This window comes from Nyctibius grandis, chromosome 30 (genome assembly GCF_013368605.1).
Source record: "Nyctibius grandis isolate bNycGra1 chromosome 30, bNycGra1.pri, whole genome shotgun sequence".
Classification (NCBI taxonomy): Eukaryota; Metazoa; Chordata; class Aves; order Nyctibiiformes; family Nyctibiidae; genus Nyctibius; species Nyctibius grandis.
In genome coordinates, this window is record NC_090687.1 from 5,688,202 (window position 1) to 5,707,260 (window position 19,059).

General features: G+C 50.2%; 1 protein-coding gene across 1 annotated transcript; it reads right to left on the bottom strand.

Annotated features, from left to right (window-relative positions):
- Positions 1-3,553: 3,553 nt before the first annotated feature.
- Positions 3,554-18,878, bottom strand: POLR1E (RNA polymerase I subunit E). The gene is made up of 12 exons (XM_068420284.1): positions 18,643-18,878; positions 18,450-18,553; positions 15,999-16,075; positions 13,132-13,217; positions 12,348-12,403; positions 11,807-11,951; positions 10,155-10,262; positions 9,574-9,670; positions 8,665-8,798; positions 7,527-7,608; positions 6,423-6,554; positions 3,554-3,877 (listed from the first exon to the last, which is right to left on the bottom strand). The coding sequence occupies exons 1-12, from the start codon at positions 18,704-18,706 to the stop codon at positions 3,718-3,720; spliced, it is 1,245 nt and encodes a 414-aa protein (XP_068276385.1). The 5' UTR covers positions 18,707-18,878; the 3' UTR covers positions 3,554-3,717.
- Positions 18,879-19,059: the final 181 nt, after the last annotated feature.

Sequence of the window (19,059 nt, forward strand, 5' to 3'; positions counted from 1 at the left end):
GCACAGAAGCTGGCGTGGGCTGCACTGGCACATACCTCTAAGCCAATGCTGAGAATCTCAAAAATAAGATGGGGAATCTATAATGCCTGGGGCTGCCTGCAGTGGCCTGAACCCTGGGGTTTAGGAGAACAACTCTGTGTTCAGGCACTTCCCAGAGGCTTCTGAATCTCATCTGCCAAACAAACACAAGCAAACACCAGTGAGATCTGGGCTCTTTACAATAGCTTTATTTTCCTCTTCATTCTGTGCTTTTTGCACTTCAGGGCAGCAAAATGCACCATGGAGGATCCGCATGCTGTCAAGCAGGCACACAGAAAATTGTTCACAAAATGCATGTAGTTTAACTCACTTCACAGAGCAGAATATGAGCAAGCAGTTAATTTCAATATATGGAGTAAGACCTCGAAGAGATTATGTGAGCAAATATCCTTAAACTTTCAACAGGTTGAGCTGGAAGTACAGAGTTCAAATATTGTCTTAAATATTAATATTTATACGTTCAATTACTATGGAAAAAAAAAAAACTCCAAGTGTTCATACTGGCTTCATCTTCACAAAGAAAGCAAAAATAAAGTTTGCTTTCACAATTAATCTTTCAACTAAAGCCCTGTGCTCTTAGGTGTGAGAAGGAGCCTGCACCCAGCCTGTTTCATGGAACCTTTTGTCTGGTGGCCAGACACCTTACCAAGAGGACTATAATGCTATCTGTATACTAGTGAAGAGCTAAGGTGACCTTGGGGTGGTGGCAGAGGAGCAGCAGGGAGAGCTTCTCGTCACCTTCAGACCAGGCAGCTGAGCCACCCTGCTCCCGTGGGAACATGCTCCCACTCCGACAAGGACAACGATGCAACCTCTTGTAGGTCCCGCCTCATCTGCACTGGTGCGGCCTCACCTTGAGCACTGTGTGCAGTTTTGGGTGCCACAGTATAAAAAGGATATGAGGATACTAGAGAGTGTCCAGAGGCGAGCCACAACGATGGTGAAGGCTTTAGAGGGGAAGCCATACGAGGAGTAGCTGAAGTCACTGGGTCTGTTCAGCTTGGAGAAGAGACGACTCAGGGGAGACCTCATTGTGGTCTACACCTTCCTCACAAGGGAAGTGGAGGAGTAGGCGTTGACCTCCTCACCCTGGTGACCAGTGACAGAACTCGAGGGAATGGCAGGAAGATACGCCAGGGGAGGTTTAGGTTGGATATTAGGAAAAGGTTCTTCACCCAGAGGGTGGTGGAGCACAGGAACAGGCTCCCCAGGGAAGCAGTCATGGCACCAAGCCTGACAGCATTCAAGAAGCATTTGGACAGGGCCCTCAGACACATGGTGTGAATTCTAGGGCTGTCCTATGCTGGGATGGGAGTTGGACTCGATGATCCTCATGGGTCCCTTCCAACTCAGGACATTCTATGATGCTATGATTCTACGACCTCCTTCTGTGCTGGCTCAGGCGTGCCAACGCTGTCCGGCTACGGCACATGCTTGCTACGACAGCAGCCATGGGCAGGGGTGGCGTGTTTGCAGCTTGGGCTCAGAGCTGTTCGGTGGCAGTCCAAGGAAAGCCACAGCCGTGGCCCTCCTGCTCCCAGCCAGCCTGTCCTGGTATCACCGTGCTCTGGCAAGGGCTAGCGTGGCCCAGCCTGCGGCTGCCATGCCCACCAGTCCCCCACAGGGCAGCCTGCAGAGACATGCATGGCCCCTCTCTCAGTCTCTCTTGCACTCTCAGTGTCCAGGCTGTGCTCTCAAGTAAGGTGACCCCAGAAAGTCGAGCAGAGTGTTAGAAAACCCCACTTCCAGCAAAGCACCTTTCCCCACAGCTACTGGATTTCTCCTTTCAACCCTTCCTGCTGTCTCCCAGGGACCAAACCATCTACTCACACTCCCCTCTCCAGTGATGCAGACAGGGACAGGAGCACTTGACTGGGGGCTCCGAGTCTCTAGGCTACCCACATCCATGGGACCTGCCTGCCTCAGTGGGGACTGCCCAGCACTGGGGAGCATCTCTCTGGCCACAAGACAGGATCTTGGGTCCCCTTCCCCCCCTGCCACATCCCTGCCTTGGCACTTCTGTATAGTGAAGAACTCTACTGTGTTATCAGGAAGGCAAACAGTTGCCTTCCAAAGTGCAGCAGCTCATAGTGAAACACACGGTCGATGAGTCATTCTCCCCTTCACACTAAATTAGCACTCGTTTTCCCCGAATCAGGGGTGCTGCTCTCAGACCTGCTCACAACAGCCTCGGCTGCACACAGCAGTGATGTCAAGGGAGGCTATTAACATCCTCATCTCTGCTGCGAGTGGCTCCAAACCATGGAGGAGAGCATCCCTTCTTGCTCGGTTGGTCGGGCAACCACCTCTGCTTTCTACCTGACACGCAAAGCAGCTTTGCAACAGCAGTTAACTATTTCATCCAAAAGCCCACAGCATTGTCAGGGTGATCCACATCTGCTCTGCTTCTCATGCCCTTTTCAGCCATCTGAAACACAGCAGCAACGAGCTAGGGAGCAACCCCGTGCACCAGGACGTGCTGGGGGCTGCCCAGCCAGAAAGCAGCTTGGCAGAAAGGGATCCTAGTGGACACCAAGTTGAACATGAGGCAGCAACGTGCCCTCGCAGCAGAGGGTAGCGCTGTCCTGAGCAGCATTAGGAGGACCATCTCCAGCAGGTCCAGAGAGGTGATCCTTTCCCTCTGCTCAGCACTGGTGAGGGTGTACCTGGATTACTGTGACCTGTTACGGGCTCCCCAGTACAGGAGAATCATAGATACACTGGAAAGAGTCCAGTGAAGGGTGACTAACATGCTGAAGGGACTGGAGCATCTCTCCTGTCAGGAAAGGCTGAGAGAGCTGGGACTGTTCAGCCTGGAGAAGGCTCAGGGGGATCTCATCCACGTCTATAAATACCTGCAGGGAGGGTGCAAAGAGGACAAGCCAGGCTCCTTCCAGTGGTGCCCAGTGACAGGACCAGGGCCATGGGCACACACTGAAACACACAAGGCTCCCTCTAACCTCAGGAAACACTTCGTTACTGTGAGGGAGACCAAGCAGTGGCACAGGGTGCCATGGGAGGCTGTGGAATTTCCATCACTGGAGGTACTCAAAAGTCATCTGGACATGGTCCTGGGCACCTGGCCCTGCGTGGCCCTGCTTGAGCAGGGGGATTGGACAAGGTAACCTCCAGAGGTCCCTTCCAACCTCAACCCTTCTGTGATAAAAACATTCCTCTCTATTATCTGCAGCCTGTAATTCCCATGGCATTAATTATCCTCTAGCCAGAAAACTGGATGTTTGTGTCACTTCTACTGAGAGCTGTGAAGAGTGGGTCATTAAGGCACGTAAGGAGTTACCCCTTAACCCCAAAATGATGTATTACACCCAGATTACTTCCTATGCTTTCTACTCTGCATGTGTGGAAAAGGGGCACAACGGGCCACGAGCCAACAGGTCACTGCCAGAACCAACCAGGCAGTAGTCAGTGGAGGACTTGCAGTTTCAAACCGTGCTCTCTTGCTCCAGCACAACCTACATCCTTCTCCCCTCATACAGACAGGAAAAGACAGATGTTTTGTTACAGCTTTTGCTACGTAAATAGAAAAAAGAAGCAGTTTAATGAGGTGAACGTCTGTTCCAGCTCATCCTCCAGACAGATTCAGCAGGGTCACGTGCTGATGCTGAACAGCAGTTGAGAAAGGAACCGTTTCGCCCCTGCTCAGACCTGCCAGACATTTTAGTTCATTTTCTTGCGCTTCCGTTGGTTCCCTGATGCCTTCTGCACAGGCAAGGGGAGAGACAGAGTGCCCAGCTTGTGGTTCTGATCATTCTCAAGTCCCGGCAGCCCCTTTGCCTTGGAGACCTTCAGCCGCATGGCCTTTGCGATATCCAGCATCCTGGAAAACACCAGAGAAACACTGTGTCAGCAGGTCTTCTGCAGCATGACACTGCACGGAAGATCAACAGCCTTTTGCCTCAGGGGAGAAGCTGGGAGGCACCAGAGAGCAGGATGTATTCTCTGCATCTCAAGGATACCATGGAGACAGAAGCTGGAGGTATTCAAAGACTACAAGGCAGAGCTGTCCTGGGGAGGCCAGAATGCCACTGAGCTGTGCACCACCACCTCCGAGAGCGTTATAAGCCCATGTGGTCTTACTCAATGACCAGCTGACTTTAATTCAGCACTAAAATTCAGCATCCTTAGCCATAAGGAAAGGGGCTTGTTTGAGACACACCTTCTTGCCCAAGCTCTTCACCCTGCACAAGCCAGAACACACCTGGAGGCTTGTCAAACAGAGAGAACAAAGTGATCTGAAGGGAAGCTAGCAGGGAAACACATGTCCTGGCCTCAGCTGGGGCCCTGAGAACACACAAGTCCCAGAATCCTCCCAGCTGAGTTTACTATCTTTGAAATACAGATTCAGTTGGGAAGGGTTCCTCAGTCAAGCCTCCCACTCCAAGCAAGGATTATCCCATTAGGTGGCTCAGGGCTATGTGTCTCTCCTCAGTTTTTCCAACAGGTCCCAGCCTCCTCCACCCTTTTCCCAACAACATCTCGTGCCCTCTGTTTCCAGCCCCAGTACAGCAGTTAAGAACAACACCTGGGCATCAGCTGCAAAAACCAACACGGCTTCCTTAAAAAGCTAATCAGTCCTGTCAGGACAGAACGACGTGACTGAGTCAGGAAGCACATGCCCTGGGCATCACCGTGGCCCACAGAACAGGACAGAGATACTAACGAGCGTGGCTGAACAGTCACCAACGGGGCCACCTGACCCTTTCCCAGAGCGTTAACAGCTCCTGCTGACTGACCCCAGCGAGCACAGTGGGCTGGTGATGGGAACTGCTCAGTCCCTGAGATTTATTCTGCAGGGGCCAGAGACAGCAGAGCACAAACAGCTCCTGGAGACGAGGAGCTGGCAGCAGGCTCCAGCTAACACCTGCTGGGAGAAGCAGGGCTTGCAGCTGGCAGCAGGGGCACCACACTTGCGTATTCTCCCGTGGAAAATTAAAATCTAGGGAACAACTGCGCCCAAAAGCTAACGCAGCAAGGGTTGTTTGCCCTGTAGCTTATTCTGCGGGCTGTTTTCCAGCCATTCACTTACCCTGATTTGGAAAATCCTTATTTCAAATGCTATGGCCAGCAGTTCTGCCCGCAGCCTTTCCTGTGATGCTTTGCTGAAAAGTCCCCCCAAGGCCATTAGTACTTCAGAAATGAAAACAATCTCCTCGGTGTCAAGCCCAGAGTGGGCAAATTTCAGGGGCCTGGGATTCACAGAATCCATCAGGTTGGAAGAGCCCTCTGGGATCATCGAGCCCAACCATTGCCCTGACACCACCATGGCAACTAGACCATGGCACTAAGTGCCATGTCCAGGCTTTTCTTAAACCCCTCCAGAGATGGTGACTCCACCACCTCCCTGGGCAGCCCCTTCCAATGGCTAATGACCCTTGCTGAGAAGAAATGCTTCCTAAATTCCTCCACATAAACACCAATTACACGCTCACAGTGCGACTGTGAGAAAAAAAAAAATCTGTTTCTATTTTTCCTGTTGCAGTCAGCTGCAAACCTGCACTTACACCCAGACTGGAACCTAACAGGGACTGGAGCTCTGCAGAAAGAAGGGGCAGAGGACAGAAAGGTCAAGAGTGATGTGATTTGGTAGGCAATGAACGGGGCTGGGTAGCAGTGGGTATGTCTTGTCCTGGAATCTGCCCTGGCTGCCCGTTTTGGTGCTGCCTGACTCAGCTTCCTTCCCTGCAGAATAGCTGAGGAGCCTCTTAGAACCATAGAATTGTTAAGGCTGGAAAAGACCTAAACGATCATCAAGTCCATCCATCGTAAGAGGTCAGTTAATTCAAGTTATGGCAGTTTTCATACAAAGACATCTGTCCACAGGAACGAAACTCCTTTTATATGGGCCACTATAGCTATCAGAAGTTAATGACTATCAGTCATTGCTAATCTGAACTGAAATGGAGCCACTGACCTCAAGCTGAAAGAGCCTTTTGTCTCCAACCAGTACCACGAGCCATATGGTCCCCTGCCCTTTGCCTCTTGTATTTTAAATAATCATCACTAATTGCACAATTGTTTGAAAATATGGGAGATTTGTGGCAAGTCATGACCAAGTGGTGTTCTTTTATAATTAACAGCCTCCAAAGTGTCAAGGTCTTGATGCACCTGAGGACCTCTTCGCCTAAGTGCCCTTTCAAAGTTTGAGACATATAACCACCCTCCTTTACGAGCATCAAGGCTTCAAAATAAAGCTTCACCACCATTATAAAAGACAGAGTCCAGTTACAACAGAAGGGACTTGCTAGCAGGTATCACTGTACTACCCAGGTGCCAGCGAGGCTCCAGAGCTCTCTCTCCCCAGGCGCTCGCTGTGGAAGGATCACAGCATTTCTTAGCAGGTATGAACAAACACAATGACTCACCTGCTTTCTGTGAGCTTCATGTCATTCTGCAGGATGGTGAGGTCTGTTTGGAAGTTGTTAATGTGAAGAGCCAGCGCGATGACGTATGCTGCGATCTTCACCTTCATCGATGCAGAGATTAAATTCTGGACACTACACGGCAAGAGGGAGAACACGTGAGATGTGGAGCGTTTGTGACTCCAAAACACAAGCCCATGAGGTGCAGCCAGAACTGGAGCCCCCGTTAGACATAACTAACTGTTTCCTTTCCTTTTTCCTTCTTAAGGCTGCAGCCAAGGGCTACCTGGTCACAGGCAGCCCCCAACAGCTGCCTGAGGCCCTCCCTGCAGTGAGACAGCACTCAGCACCACACAAGTGGCTTTAACACTGCTGGAAAGGAGGACCTTGTGGTAGCTTCCCAGCCTCTGCTCCAGTCACGGGGTGGTGGCTTCTCCTGGCTGACCTCCATGGTAGGACCAGACCCATGCCAAACTTTGTCACTGCTGGCAGTGCAATGCCTGAGCAAAGCTGAGGCAGAGCTCTTTGGCCTGTACACCACACCTGGGTGCAGTGGTGTGGGTGTTGGCCCAGCGCGAGTTAACCAGGGTAAACCTTTATGCAGTTTTGTCTACGCAGGTTTCAGTGGAGAATGGACACGTAAAAGCTCCTGTTACGCTCATAATTTAATGCACTACCTCTGTCCTGACCCAGTCTGGAAGAGCTGACACATCCATCTGCCACTTGGTTCACAGTGAAAATGTACACGTGGACCGCTGTCCGTTTAGCTGCACAGTCAAGAGTCAGCTCCAAAGCAAGCAGCCATTCCACCATCCTGCATCCAGAAAGGGTCAGGCAGATGGTCACACTAGCTAAATCCACAGGTGCAGGTTTGCTTTTGTGCACGTGACCCTGCTTCTCCCAGTTACATTTTAGACCTGCACTGTCTAAAATGGACTATCACCAGCCACGACCCGATGTTCCACAGGGCCAGGGGTGTGAAGCAAGAGAAGCTACTGCCATCTTCCTTTGTGGTAGGAGGTTTCCTGATGATGTATCCATGGCCCTTCAAGCTGAACTCTGCCGTATCTCTGCCTCAAGAACATCAAAGCAAACATAGTTCCTTACCTGCCGTTGTTGTAGGTCAGTGAAGTGAAATTCTTCATGAGCTTCCTGCTAATAATGTGTGGGCATTCAGGACCCATTGGATCTAGGGACAGAAAGGGGTTTTGCAATGGAATGAGAAACACACGCTCTTCCTTGTACTGCCCACCTTCAGCTGGTAATAAATGTTCTAATAGCACTGCTGACATGACATTTATCACCTCCTCCCAGGAACACAGAGAACTTAAAAGGAACCTGGGCACTTGGCTTCTAGGTCTCATCATTTTTTCAGGTCAGAGAGAGACTCCTAACAGCTTTTATTTTCTTTACAGATGGGTTCTCCTACATAATCTAAAATGTGTGCACGTGTGTCTATGCATATATTCCTGTGTCTCCAGCAATGGAGGAAGATATTTACAGACAGGCTACCCATTTCCTCCTCCATCACACCCCTGCCACTGAAAATGCTAACAATGACATTTTCAGCACGGACAAGGAGACTCAGATACACAAGTTCTATGGAAGACAGCAAGTCTCGAAAATCTCAACCAAAACATTTTGTCCAGCGCTTTTGAGAACAGCAGTTCCTGCCATTTTAAAAGTAAGGTTCTGAAGACAACAGAGGTATGATCACTGTGATCCACACATCCAGCTAATACGCAAAGGATGATTAAAACATTCTCAAAAGCACAAAAGGAGAGATAAAGGATGCATTGGGTACTGTATGCCTCTTGCACCTGGAATATGGAAGCCGGATGAGGGAGAGAGCTGATAGTTTCCAGCCTCTTGCCTTAGGACTGAAGTGTGCAAATATAAAACATTTATAAGTACAGAACTATCAATAAACTAGAAAGTAACTCAAAATTTCCAATCTAACCTACCCTGTCTCCTACCAAGAGGATCTCATGGTGCCACCCTGATACACAGCAGTTACAAAAGGAATGAAAAAGATTAGACATATGTCTCCCAGCAGACACAGATCTAACAACCCTCAGCAACACGGAAATCTTCAACGTCAGCATGAAACAGGCTGAAAGCAACTGCTGCAGCTAGCTGTTTAAACACAGCTCCTTCTGGGCAGCTTTATTGTTTTCTACTGCAGTAATTAAGAACCAAGTCTCAGCAGGCAGCTTAAAAGTGTAGGAGCTGAAAACTCTCTTACGCTTCTTCTTGATCACTTTCAGGTAGCTGAACTTAATAAGGGTGTCCAGGAACCAAAGGCATCGGGCTTTGTGATCTCTGCTCTTCTCATCAGCAGGCAGGAACTTCAGCTCCTCTAGAACAAAGGAGCAATGGCTGAAGGAGAAAAAGGGGGGAAGATGAGGCTCAAAGAACCAGGAACAAGTTTACATCATCAGGAGGAGAGGACACACCTGTAACTTCAATGCTCAGCTGTTTGAGAAGAGTTCCCTGGACACCTATAAAGGACAGCCCAGGAGGCTGCTTTGTGAGCACGCTTTCCTGCCCATGTTCACCACGTTCAGCCAGCCCCTTTCAGTGTGCAGCTACTAAGAAGGTCCCTGCACTGCAGAAACTGTGGGCTCTCAGCATGGCACACAGACACACTGCTGCTCCAGCACAGGCAGACAGGAAGCACAGGGAGGGGCGGTTTGTGCTTTTCCTGCTCAGCCCCTCAGCACAAGAGCTTAACAGCTCTAAGTGTACGTCCACGTCAGCTTGCCAAGCCACAGCAACTTCCACAGCAAGTCAGGACTTGGCTGGGACAGTGCTCAGCCACAGGCATACTGTGCTGAGCACAGCTCTGTGGTCCCCCTTCTAGGCACCTGCCTTCAGACCCCACTTTGGGTTTCTCCACTCTCTTCCTCTGCAACCAGCTCCCCAAAGGGCAGCCACACTGCTGTGCACACAACTTCCTCACCTGTAAAACTGTACCCCACATTCCCCAAGGCAGCTGTTGCTCAGCTGTGCTTGGATCAAAAGCCCTCCCTCTGCACTGAAAAGATCAGCTTGGGTATTGTGGAGCTGGCAGCAGTAGTCATCCTACCCCCCAGGAAAACTAGTTCCACAGGGCCCATCTTGACTACTACAAGGCTGTTTGCAGCAGCGTTACCTTTTGTCTTCTGTCTTCTTGGTGACTTCTTCTGGAGTGATGTTAACAAAGACCGCTGCTGGAACCTGCAATGCTTCATACTCTGCTGGGGACAGAACTGGAAGGATTTTAAAGAAAAGAACAAGCACGCCTTTGCTCTCCCTTCTGGTCTGAACAGCCTGCAGTGAGAAAAGCTCTACCCACTCTTCCTTTAGGAGGTGTGGGGCAGGGAAGGAGGGAAGGAAATTATAAATAGGTGGGATGTAACGACAAGACCAGGAAGGTGGCCAGTAACAAAGGTCTCTAAAGGACTGTGGCTCGACCACAAGTCACTCCTCCTGCATGGCTGACCTTGTTACTATTGCCAGTCGAACTGCTGCAAACAGCAAGGCACAGTGTCCTGCTCTGTGTAGCAAAGAGGCAGAACATGGGACTTGCAGGCCCAAAAATCTCAACACAGCATGCCCCTGCTCTCAGCGTTTGGCTTGTGAGGGAAGAAGGCTTTCTCATTCACACGCCTGGCAGCACTCACTCCCACGTGCCAGACCACTGACACCGAGCCTTACAGGTGCAGGAAACCACTCTGCCACAGAAAAAGATACTGTCCTCAAACTTGTAAACATCTTCTGGTTTCTCAGCATCTTCATTACACGGTGGGAGGAAGGTGGAGATGTTCTGTACATCATCTTGGGCAACATCCTGAATCAAAGCTTTGGAAGGAAGCAGGGAAAGAAGAGAGTATTTGGACCATGCAACCAAAAACACAGAGAACGTGACCACAACCCAAATCCTTCCTTTAAACACAAATCTACTCAGTGGTGGTTCTTGGGTCAACGCCAGTTGAGTCACAGCTGGAGTTTTAAAGGCTTGAAACTCCAGTTCAGTTTGTCTCACTTGGGACAGTAATAAGAAAAAGGCTACAGCTACAAACTGGCTGCAGCTGCTGCACCTCTTGCCTGCAGGGTGGACAGAATATGGTTTTGGCACCCTGGGTTCCATTGGACATCCATCTGGCACAAAGCAGCTTTGAGAGCACAGTCAATACCCAACCTGGAACACAAGGGATGAGAGCTGAAGGGTTCTATCATCAACAGACATCTCTCCCGTTCATAGCCAATGAAACTCAGAATCCCAGAAGTGCTGGTGGCAAGAAGCTCCGGAGGTCTCCTGTGCAACCTCCTCCTCAGAGTAGGACTGTCTACAGCACTGGATCAGGGCAGCTCTGGCTTTGTCCTGCCAAACCTTGTAAACCCCAAAGGATGGTGACTCCACACCTCTGTGACCTGTCCCAGGGCTGCACCACCCTCCAGTGCAAGAAGGTTCCCCCAGTCTCCCACGTGGACCTCCCAAGGTCCAGGGACCACTGCAGCTTGTGCTCTTGAGCCTTGTTGGCACTGCTGAGGATTTGGCTCTGCCATTCAGGTAGCTGTGGGCTGCTGTTAGCTCCCCCTTGGCCTCCTCTTTGCCAGACTAACCAAGCCCAGCTCCCTCTGCCTCTCCTTGTCAGCTGTGTGCTCCAGGCCCCTGCCCATTCTTGTTGCCCTGCCATGACTCCTCTGTCATTTCTCCATCTCCTTCTTGATCAGGGCAGGGGCGCAGGGTGGGTGGCACAGGCTGGACAATACAGATGCAGCCTCACCAGTGGGGTTATCAACTCTCCTTGAAACATCACCTCAGTGTGATGCTTTGAAGAGTGGACTTTTCTTGCAGTAGTGACAATAACTAAGGCCACAGCCTCTTTGCTGCAGGCTCCTCCATAGCAGAAGCCTAAGTCCATCACCCTGGCTCACAACAGCGCTGGGGTTGGCACTTGATGGGGCTGGGGCCTTGTTCAGGGCATGGACCATTTTCCATAGACATGTCGCTGCGAAGCCAGGGTACAGTTCACCTTAACGAACGTTCAGGGTCTCAGTTCAGACCAGGTGAATGTACTGCCTTTATTCCAGCAAACTGATATCCAGGGATTCCCAGAAGAGCTCCCAGCAATGGGCAGGGACGGACACTGATGGCACAGGGACCTTCCCTCATTCAGGCAGCTCCCATACTAAGTCTAGCAGGATCAGAAGGCAGAACATTCTTTTTCCACCAGAAAGATCTGCGAGTTCCTCCACATGTGCCCTCCTCAGCTGTTAGACCAGCTGCTTCCTTGGTCACCCAAAGAAAAACCCTTCCTTCTTCCTACCATACTTGGCAAGAACAGACAGAAAAAGGCACTTCTGATTGCCTCCATTAAACCCCGAGACAATACTCTTACCTGTTACTCCTTTTGCATCTATAATGTTTGCTGCTGCTTTCGTCACAGCAGTATTCAGAATATCACTGCCCACTGCATTCATCCGCCGAGAGCTCAGAGCTCGCTTCTGCTTGCTGGTACCAAAGGCCTCAATGCACAAATCCATCTGTGCAAAAGAGAAGCACATTAAAACACGCTGCTGAACAGAAGCCACTTTGCATGTAAGGGGAAAACTCAGCTAGCCACCACTTGCTCCACATTCACATTCTCTAAGAAAACCTCAAACATTTCACTGGGCACAATCCAACCACACAACACGTACTGATCTGCAAGGGGGCAGGAAGTAAATGGGATTGTAATCAAGTCTGAAATAATTATGAAAATTGTGCCAAGTTAAGCACTAATAAGATGCTGTCTCATAGACCTCCAAGGCATTGACAGAGTGCTGAACCTGCACAGGTTTACCCTGCAGTAAACCAAACATCACAGTCCCAGACAAGGATCTTCTGCCACTGCTAGCTGGATAATCACAGTAGAACATTATACAGGGTTTCAACTTTACCTTCTCCCTGTAGGATTTATTCTGATAATCCTTCGTATCGTCAGGTATTACATTATCTATAAAAGAACAAAAGTTAGTATGCTTGGCTTGCAGCAGCCAGGACAGCACACATAGTTGGTACCCCTTTGGCTCTAATCCATTACTGAAAGACTTGGCACAACACTTCAAGATGTCCTCCACAGGCCTTTGTCAATTAAAGCACACACTGAATATAAGAGTATGTACCTAAAACAAAAAAGGAAAAGCAGGCCAATTTTTGCTAAGAAGCTCACGAGCATAAAGCAGGTATTGCAGCAACATCCAGGAAAAAATAAGCTCACAAGACTATTCTTTAGGTTATCCTCCTGGGTCCAGTAACAAAAAGCAGTTCTGCTGAAGAAAAGCTCTTCTGCTTTTCAGTGATCCAGTCCCTTGACCTGACAATTCCCAGGTTTCCCTCTGCAGAGCGTACCTAGCAAGGCTGCACTTAACTCTGAACAGCGACAACTTGTTACTGACTCCAGCACTTCCACCTTCCCACCCCTAATGCTCTCTCCTTCACCACCTCCCTAAATTTCACCTTGCTTCCTTCTCTGTTTTTCACATCGTGCAGTGCCTTAGGAGGAGAGTGTAACGTATTCTCCTTCCTCCACGCTGAGGGAACAAGGCAGAAATGAGGAAGAAACAGCAGCCAGGGAGACAACAGAGAGCACTGCTGTCAGCAACCAAGCAGTCGATAGCTGGATGCATACACAGGTCTAGCAGGCTGTGACTGGTGCTGGGGTTAAACACAGTATCTTCCTACCTGACAGCAAGGGCTGCATGTTGAATATTTCAGCATTATAGACATCCATTTGCCCAGAGTCCTTGTCCAGCACACCAACAAAATACCTGGGAAGAACAGAGGCAAGTGATGAGCGAAAGACAGTCCAGTGGAAGTGATGTTTTACAATACACGGTGCAGAGCCACGTGTACTCCCCATCCCCTGCCAAATCTTTTGCCTTGCAAATACGAGTTTTCCAAGCACATTCAGAATGTCACAATAAAACAAGTTACCTCCGAGGCATGGGCTGTATATATATATATATATATATAGATACATATAAATAGAGTTGTTGCTCTACATAAATGTAGAAGCCTTAAGACAACTAAATTAGCTCCAAAACGCACAAAGTCTAGGTGCCAGAGTGCTCTCTGCTGTTCTCTTTTGCCTTTTTTGATGTGTCAGGACCCTTGGTTTCTCAGTGCTTCTATGCAGTTTCCCGTGATTTTAAAACTTGGGTTCCCTGTGGCCAGTTCTCTGCTTAGTACAAGTCACTCTAAGTCTTCAGAGTTTGTCAAAATTGTGACTTTGCTGTCTCTAAACCAGGATATTTTCTCTTAGGTTAATTCCTGCTCAGCCCGCATTTCAGAGGGGCAAGCCCAAATGGTTTGTGCTGCTCCTCACCATGTCTCGTGACCCACCAGGAACAGGCTGTATGTCACCCCTGGCTGAAGCTGATCAGGGTATCAACTGCATCAGTATCTTATCCAGACAGAAGAGTTCATCCCACATGATCCCTTCTGACTGGTGCCTGAACTTGCTCTGCTCCGTAACACATCTCCCTAAAACTCAAGACACAGTTTTTGAAGTTAAAACCCGCCTGCACAACAGGCTGCTTGTTGCAGCAGGAGCAATATTCTCTATCCAACTGCTCTCAGAGGAGCTGCCCGAGTACCGTGGGGATCACAGCACCCCACTGTCCAGAAAGGATCTCTGGGCAGTTCCTGCTGCCCCAAGAAGCCCAGAGGTCTGGCAGACTCATTGACTTTCCACTCAGAATAAACTGGGGTGTTTGCTCAGAAGTGGTTTCTGCTCCCTGTTACACCCACATCAGCAGTTGTGAGTGCACAGTTTGAGGCAGACAGCTGCCAAGAGCTACAGGAATGGATCCACTGGAGGAAATCCTCATGCATGCAACTGAAGACAGATGTGTGAGGAAAGGGACAGAAGGATGGGGTGGGAAGACTTGAAAGAAAAGCAAGATGTGACTTAACTGATTCTTTCCTGCATCTCTGGAGATCCTGAGGCATGTGCACACAATGCAAAGCTAATAGCTGAGGCTGAACATACATCAGCAGCTAGCTTGCCTTGTTACGTTTCTATAGCTCAAGATCTCCAGAGGCGCAGGCAAGAACCACTTAAGCCACTAAAACCATCTCTTCATAGAATCCCAGACTGGTTTGGGTTGGAAGGGACCTTAAAGATCATCCAGTTCCAACCCCCTGCCACAGGCAGGGACACCTTCCACCAGACCAGGTTGCTCCAAGCCCCATCCAGCCTGGCCTTGAACAGTGCCAGGGAGGGGGCAGCCACAGCTTCTCTGGGCAACCTGGGCCAGGGTCTCACCACCCTCACACCAAAGAATTTCTTCCCAAGATCCAATCTCAATCTCCCCTCTTTCAGTTTAAAACCGTTCCCCCTCGTCCTGTCACTCCATGCCCTTGTAAAAAGCCCCTCTCCAGCTTTCACGTAGACCCCTTCAGGTACTGGAAGGCTGCTAGGTCTCATCAACCATCACCCCCAAGCCCTTCTCCTCAGGGCTGCTCTCAATCCATTCCCCACCCAGCCTGTATTTGTGCTTGGGATTACCCCGACCCCCGTGCAGGACCTTGCACTTGGCCTTGTTGAACTTCATGCAGTTACATCTGAAGGTCCAGCTCTCCTCTTCACTTCTCAGAAAGATGAACAAAGATTAGTATTAGCATGTTTTGACAGACTATTTGCAGAGGTGAAACCAGTTCCTTTTATACAATTATAGAACTGAAGAGTATTTCAGTTGGAAGGGACCTACAATGGTCATCCAGTCCAACTGCCTGACCAGTTCAGGCCTGACCAAAAGTTAAAGCAAACTGAGGACGTTGTCCAAATGCCTCTTAAACACTGACAGCCTTGGGGCATTGTTCACCTCTCTAGGAAGCCTCTCACAGTGTCTGACCACCATCTCTCTGTGAAGAAATGCTTCCTCATGTCAAGTCTTATTCAGAACATAGGACCACCATGGCACTAATATCTGCATGTACCTCCTAACAGTTTTACACAACTCAGTTTCCTCTTCACTCCCTCACCCCACCTGTACTTTAACTAGTCAGACAGGATCAGGTCAGTGCAGTCCAACTAGAGAGATCAGCTACGAAAGCAAACTGCACAGGGCAACTGGAGAGGATCTATGGAGCAGAGCACTTGGTACCAATAGCCTGACACGCACATGAGATGCATTCCAGCATTGTGTAGTCTAGCAGGAGCAGTAATGTTCGTCAAAGGAGAAAAGAAACACCTTTGGGTATAACAAGGCAGGAGTATTTCACATTGGCTCTCCGCCCATTTGGTGCTTCTCCTACTACAGAAAGAGAAAGATCTCGCATCAGAATACTTCTTAGGAGGCCAGTGGGATCTGCCCCGATGCTACACAGGTCACACTCTTAAACCAGGACATGTAAAGGGATGTAACGTGCACAAACAATGCAGTGTCAGGCGCTGGAGTCTCCTGTCAAGATCCTCTTGACTCAAATCCAGCCTCAGTGGTGACTTGCGAGCCTGCTGTAAGAAAGGCTACCAGGAACTTTGTATCTGAGCAATTCCTCTGCTTCCACCGCCACCTTCCTGCCCCCATTTCGCCAGCAACCCGTACCTGCATAGGGAGTTACACTTCATAACCCCGCTGCCAAAGTTATTCCCCACATAAGAAAGCCTTTCCGTTTCTGAGACCTGAAAAACAAAGAAAAATTACTTGAATACAAGGCTGTGAAAAATCTTCTCTGCATCTGCTTTATCTTCCTTGGTGCCACAGAGCTCTACATTCCCAGGCACTGGACACTAGTCACGTGTAGGCAAACTTCACTTTGCCCATTTTGGGTACGTTTTGCATTTGGTCAAAATCTTTAGAAGACAGACAACATTTCTTGAAGCTGAAGCTACTGAAACTAAAAAAATATATAATTCTACCTCAGCTTTCACTGGGCCAGAAGATGAGGAACCATTGCAAAGCAATCATGGTAATCATAATTTAGCATTGATCAGTGTAGCAAAACGCAGTTAAAATGCCTCACTGTGTTGACGACCAGACTTTAATCCAGAAGCAAGAGTTTGTGAAAGAAACTGGGTTTACTCATGAAGTCACCAGTGAAGAGAGATCAGGCCTTTCTGCCAGTCAATTTGAGACACTATTTCCAGTGCTTTAGGGTTGTTGACACAGCTGCTCAAAGCTTCTCCAAGCTGTCAGCCAGGACAAACCTTACAGGTTTCAGCCTGGGTCAAAGGCACACGTTGGGCAGAGACACTATTACAGGTGAGGGGAACTCAGTTTAAAATGTAATTTTCAATGATCCATTTAAAGCTCTAATACTGCAAAGTGACTACAATGCACTCACTAAAGAAAGGGCTAGCACTACCAGCAATGGCTCAGTCACCTAAACGTGTTTCAAAATGTTTGTATCTCTACTATACTGTAATATATTTCCCCTGAAGATTTTGGCTGAGAAGTCATTTATTCCTTCAGTGAATCAGGCATGTAAGCAGCTGTAAACCTTAACAATAGCAGCAGAAACCACCTTCTGACTTTACCTTGGGTCTCTCTTCACTGAAAGAAATAGAAATCTCCTTATAATGTAATTTAACAGAAAAACACTTTGGTAAAGAATTCACTGTGTTCACCGTGTAAACAGAACAGATTTTGTGAGCAAAAGGATCTGACTAGCTGTTAAGTAACAGCTTTTAATTTTCAAACATTATTTCCCTTTTCGTCATTAAAATAAATCATGAACACACACAACTTCAGTAAATCAACCTTTGCCTCACGGCCTCAAGTTGTGCCGGGGGATGTTTAGATTGCATATTAAGAAAAATTTCTTCACTGAAGGGGCTGTCAAGCAGTGGAACAGGCTGCCCAGGGCAGTGGTGGAGTCCCCATCTCTGGAGGGATTTAAAAGACAAGGAGATTTGGTGCTGAGGGATATTGTTTAGTGGTCGACTTGTCAGTGCCAGGTTAACGGTTGGACTTGATGATCTTAAAGGCCTTCTCCAACTAAAATAATTCTATGATTCTATGTATTAATCAAAATCTTTCAAATAAGCATGTATTGAGTTCTGATGGAAAAGTTACTAACTCTCTCACGTCACTCTCAACATCATTAATCACTGTCCCACGCTGCATTATTCAGGTTCCTTTCTGTCCCAAAAGTCAACCCACGACGCCAAGCCCGAGAGGGCGCAGTCTGACCCTGGCTCGCTCCGCTGAAACCACCGTGCCCGGACACTCGGCAGGGCTGCAGGACTCACACCCGCTTCTCCGGGGCCCACGGACACCTCGTGGGTCTCCACAGAAGTGCAGGTGGCCTCGGCGGGGAGCCTGGCTGGCCAACAGAGCGCTCTGCAGGGTACGGAACGGCTCTCCCCTGCCCACCCCCGGGCAGGGCTTCCCTGAACGTTAAGCGCTTCCTTGTTCTGCCATCCCCCATCATGTCCACGTCCATTGTGGCGGCAGCCCACGGAAAAAGTAGAACTTCCTCTGAAATCCCAGAGATTTTGTGACATGAGCTCTTCTCCCAGGTAACTAGTGAGAGGACAAGAGGACACAGCCTCAAGCTTGACCAGAGGAGGTTCAGGTTGGACATTAGGAAGCATTTCTTCTCAGAAGGGGTCATTAGCCATTGGAAGGGGCTGCCCAGGGAGGTGGTGGAGTCACCATCTCTGGAGGAGTTTAAGAAAAGCCTGGACATGGCACTTAGTGCCCTGGTCTAGTTGCCATGGTGGTGTCAGGGCAATGGTTGGACTCGATGATCCCAGAGGGCTCTTCCAACCTGGTTGATTCTGTGATTTGGAACACAAGTTCTCTCCCTCTCACAGGCTGGGGCTAAACTTTGATTATTTCATCAAAAATTTGCTACAAAGCAAAGCTCCACGCGGATTTCCTGAGCCTTGCTCACCACACGGCAACGAGAGCAGCTGGAGCAGGGCAGCAGGCAGCAACCCGGAGAGGAACAGCAGCTACCCCGAGACCCGCTGGCGCAGCCCGTCCCGGGGCAGGCGCAGCCCCGCCCGCCCCCGCTGCAAACACGAGGCCCGGCTGCAGGCGGCCGCTTACCAGGATCCGCCGGTGCTTCTTCCGGGGATGGGCCCTGTCCTTGTTTCGGTACACGGTGAAGCGCATGGCGTCGGAGCGCTGCAGCCTGCCGTTGGAGAACTGCACTGCAAGGCGACGGCGAGAGCCCGTGAGCCCGGGCGGCAGCCCCTGCCCGCGCCCCCCGCCCCGCGCCTCACCCCGGCCCCCGCCTCACCCAGCACCGCCGGCTGTTCCGCCTCGGGGTCCCCGCGGTAGCGCCAGGTGGCGGCAGCGGCCATGGCGAGGTGCGGCGGCGGCGGGAGGCCCCTCCCGGGGCAGAGGAGCGGTACGAGGGGCGGTACGCGAGGGGCCCACGGCAGAAAAGGGGCCGCCGCCGGCACCGGGCCCACCCCTGCTCCTGCTCCTCGGCCGCGCCGCTCCCGGGCGTGGGGGACAGCGAAACCGGCGGGGAACCGGGCTCCGCCCAATCACGGCTGTGCTTATTGCCGAGTCCCGGGTAGGGCGGGGCGCCGTTGCTTCTCAGTAATGAGACGGCTGATTGGTTGGCGGCCGGGCGGGCCGCTGCGCGATGGCGTCACTTCCGGCCGCCGTCGCGGCCGTCGCGGCCGCCGCCGCCGCAGCAGCGCAGGGC

Bases quoted from the DNA above. Each gene is read 5' to 3' on its own strand.
- POLR1E (XM_068420284.1), bottom strand. From the start codon at position 18,706: ATGGCCGCTGCCGCCACCTGGCGCTACCGCGGGGACCCCGAGGCGGAA. The intron at 16,076-18,449 runs GTAAGCGGCCGC...TTTGTTTTTCAG, and splicing joins AGAAGCACCGGCGGATCCTG to GTCTCAGAAACGGAAAGGCT. The intron at 10,263-11,806 runs GTAAGAGTATTG...TTCCTTCCAAAG, and splicing joins AGATGCAAAAGGAGTAACAG to CTTTGATTCAGGATGTTGCC.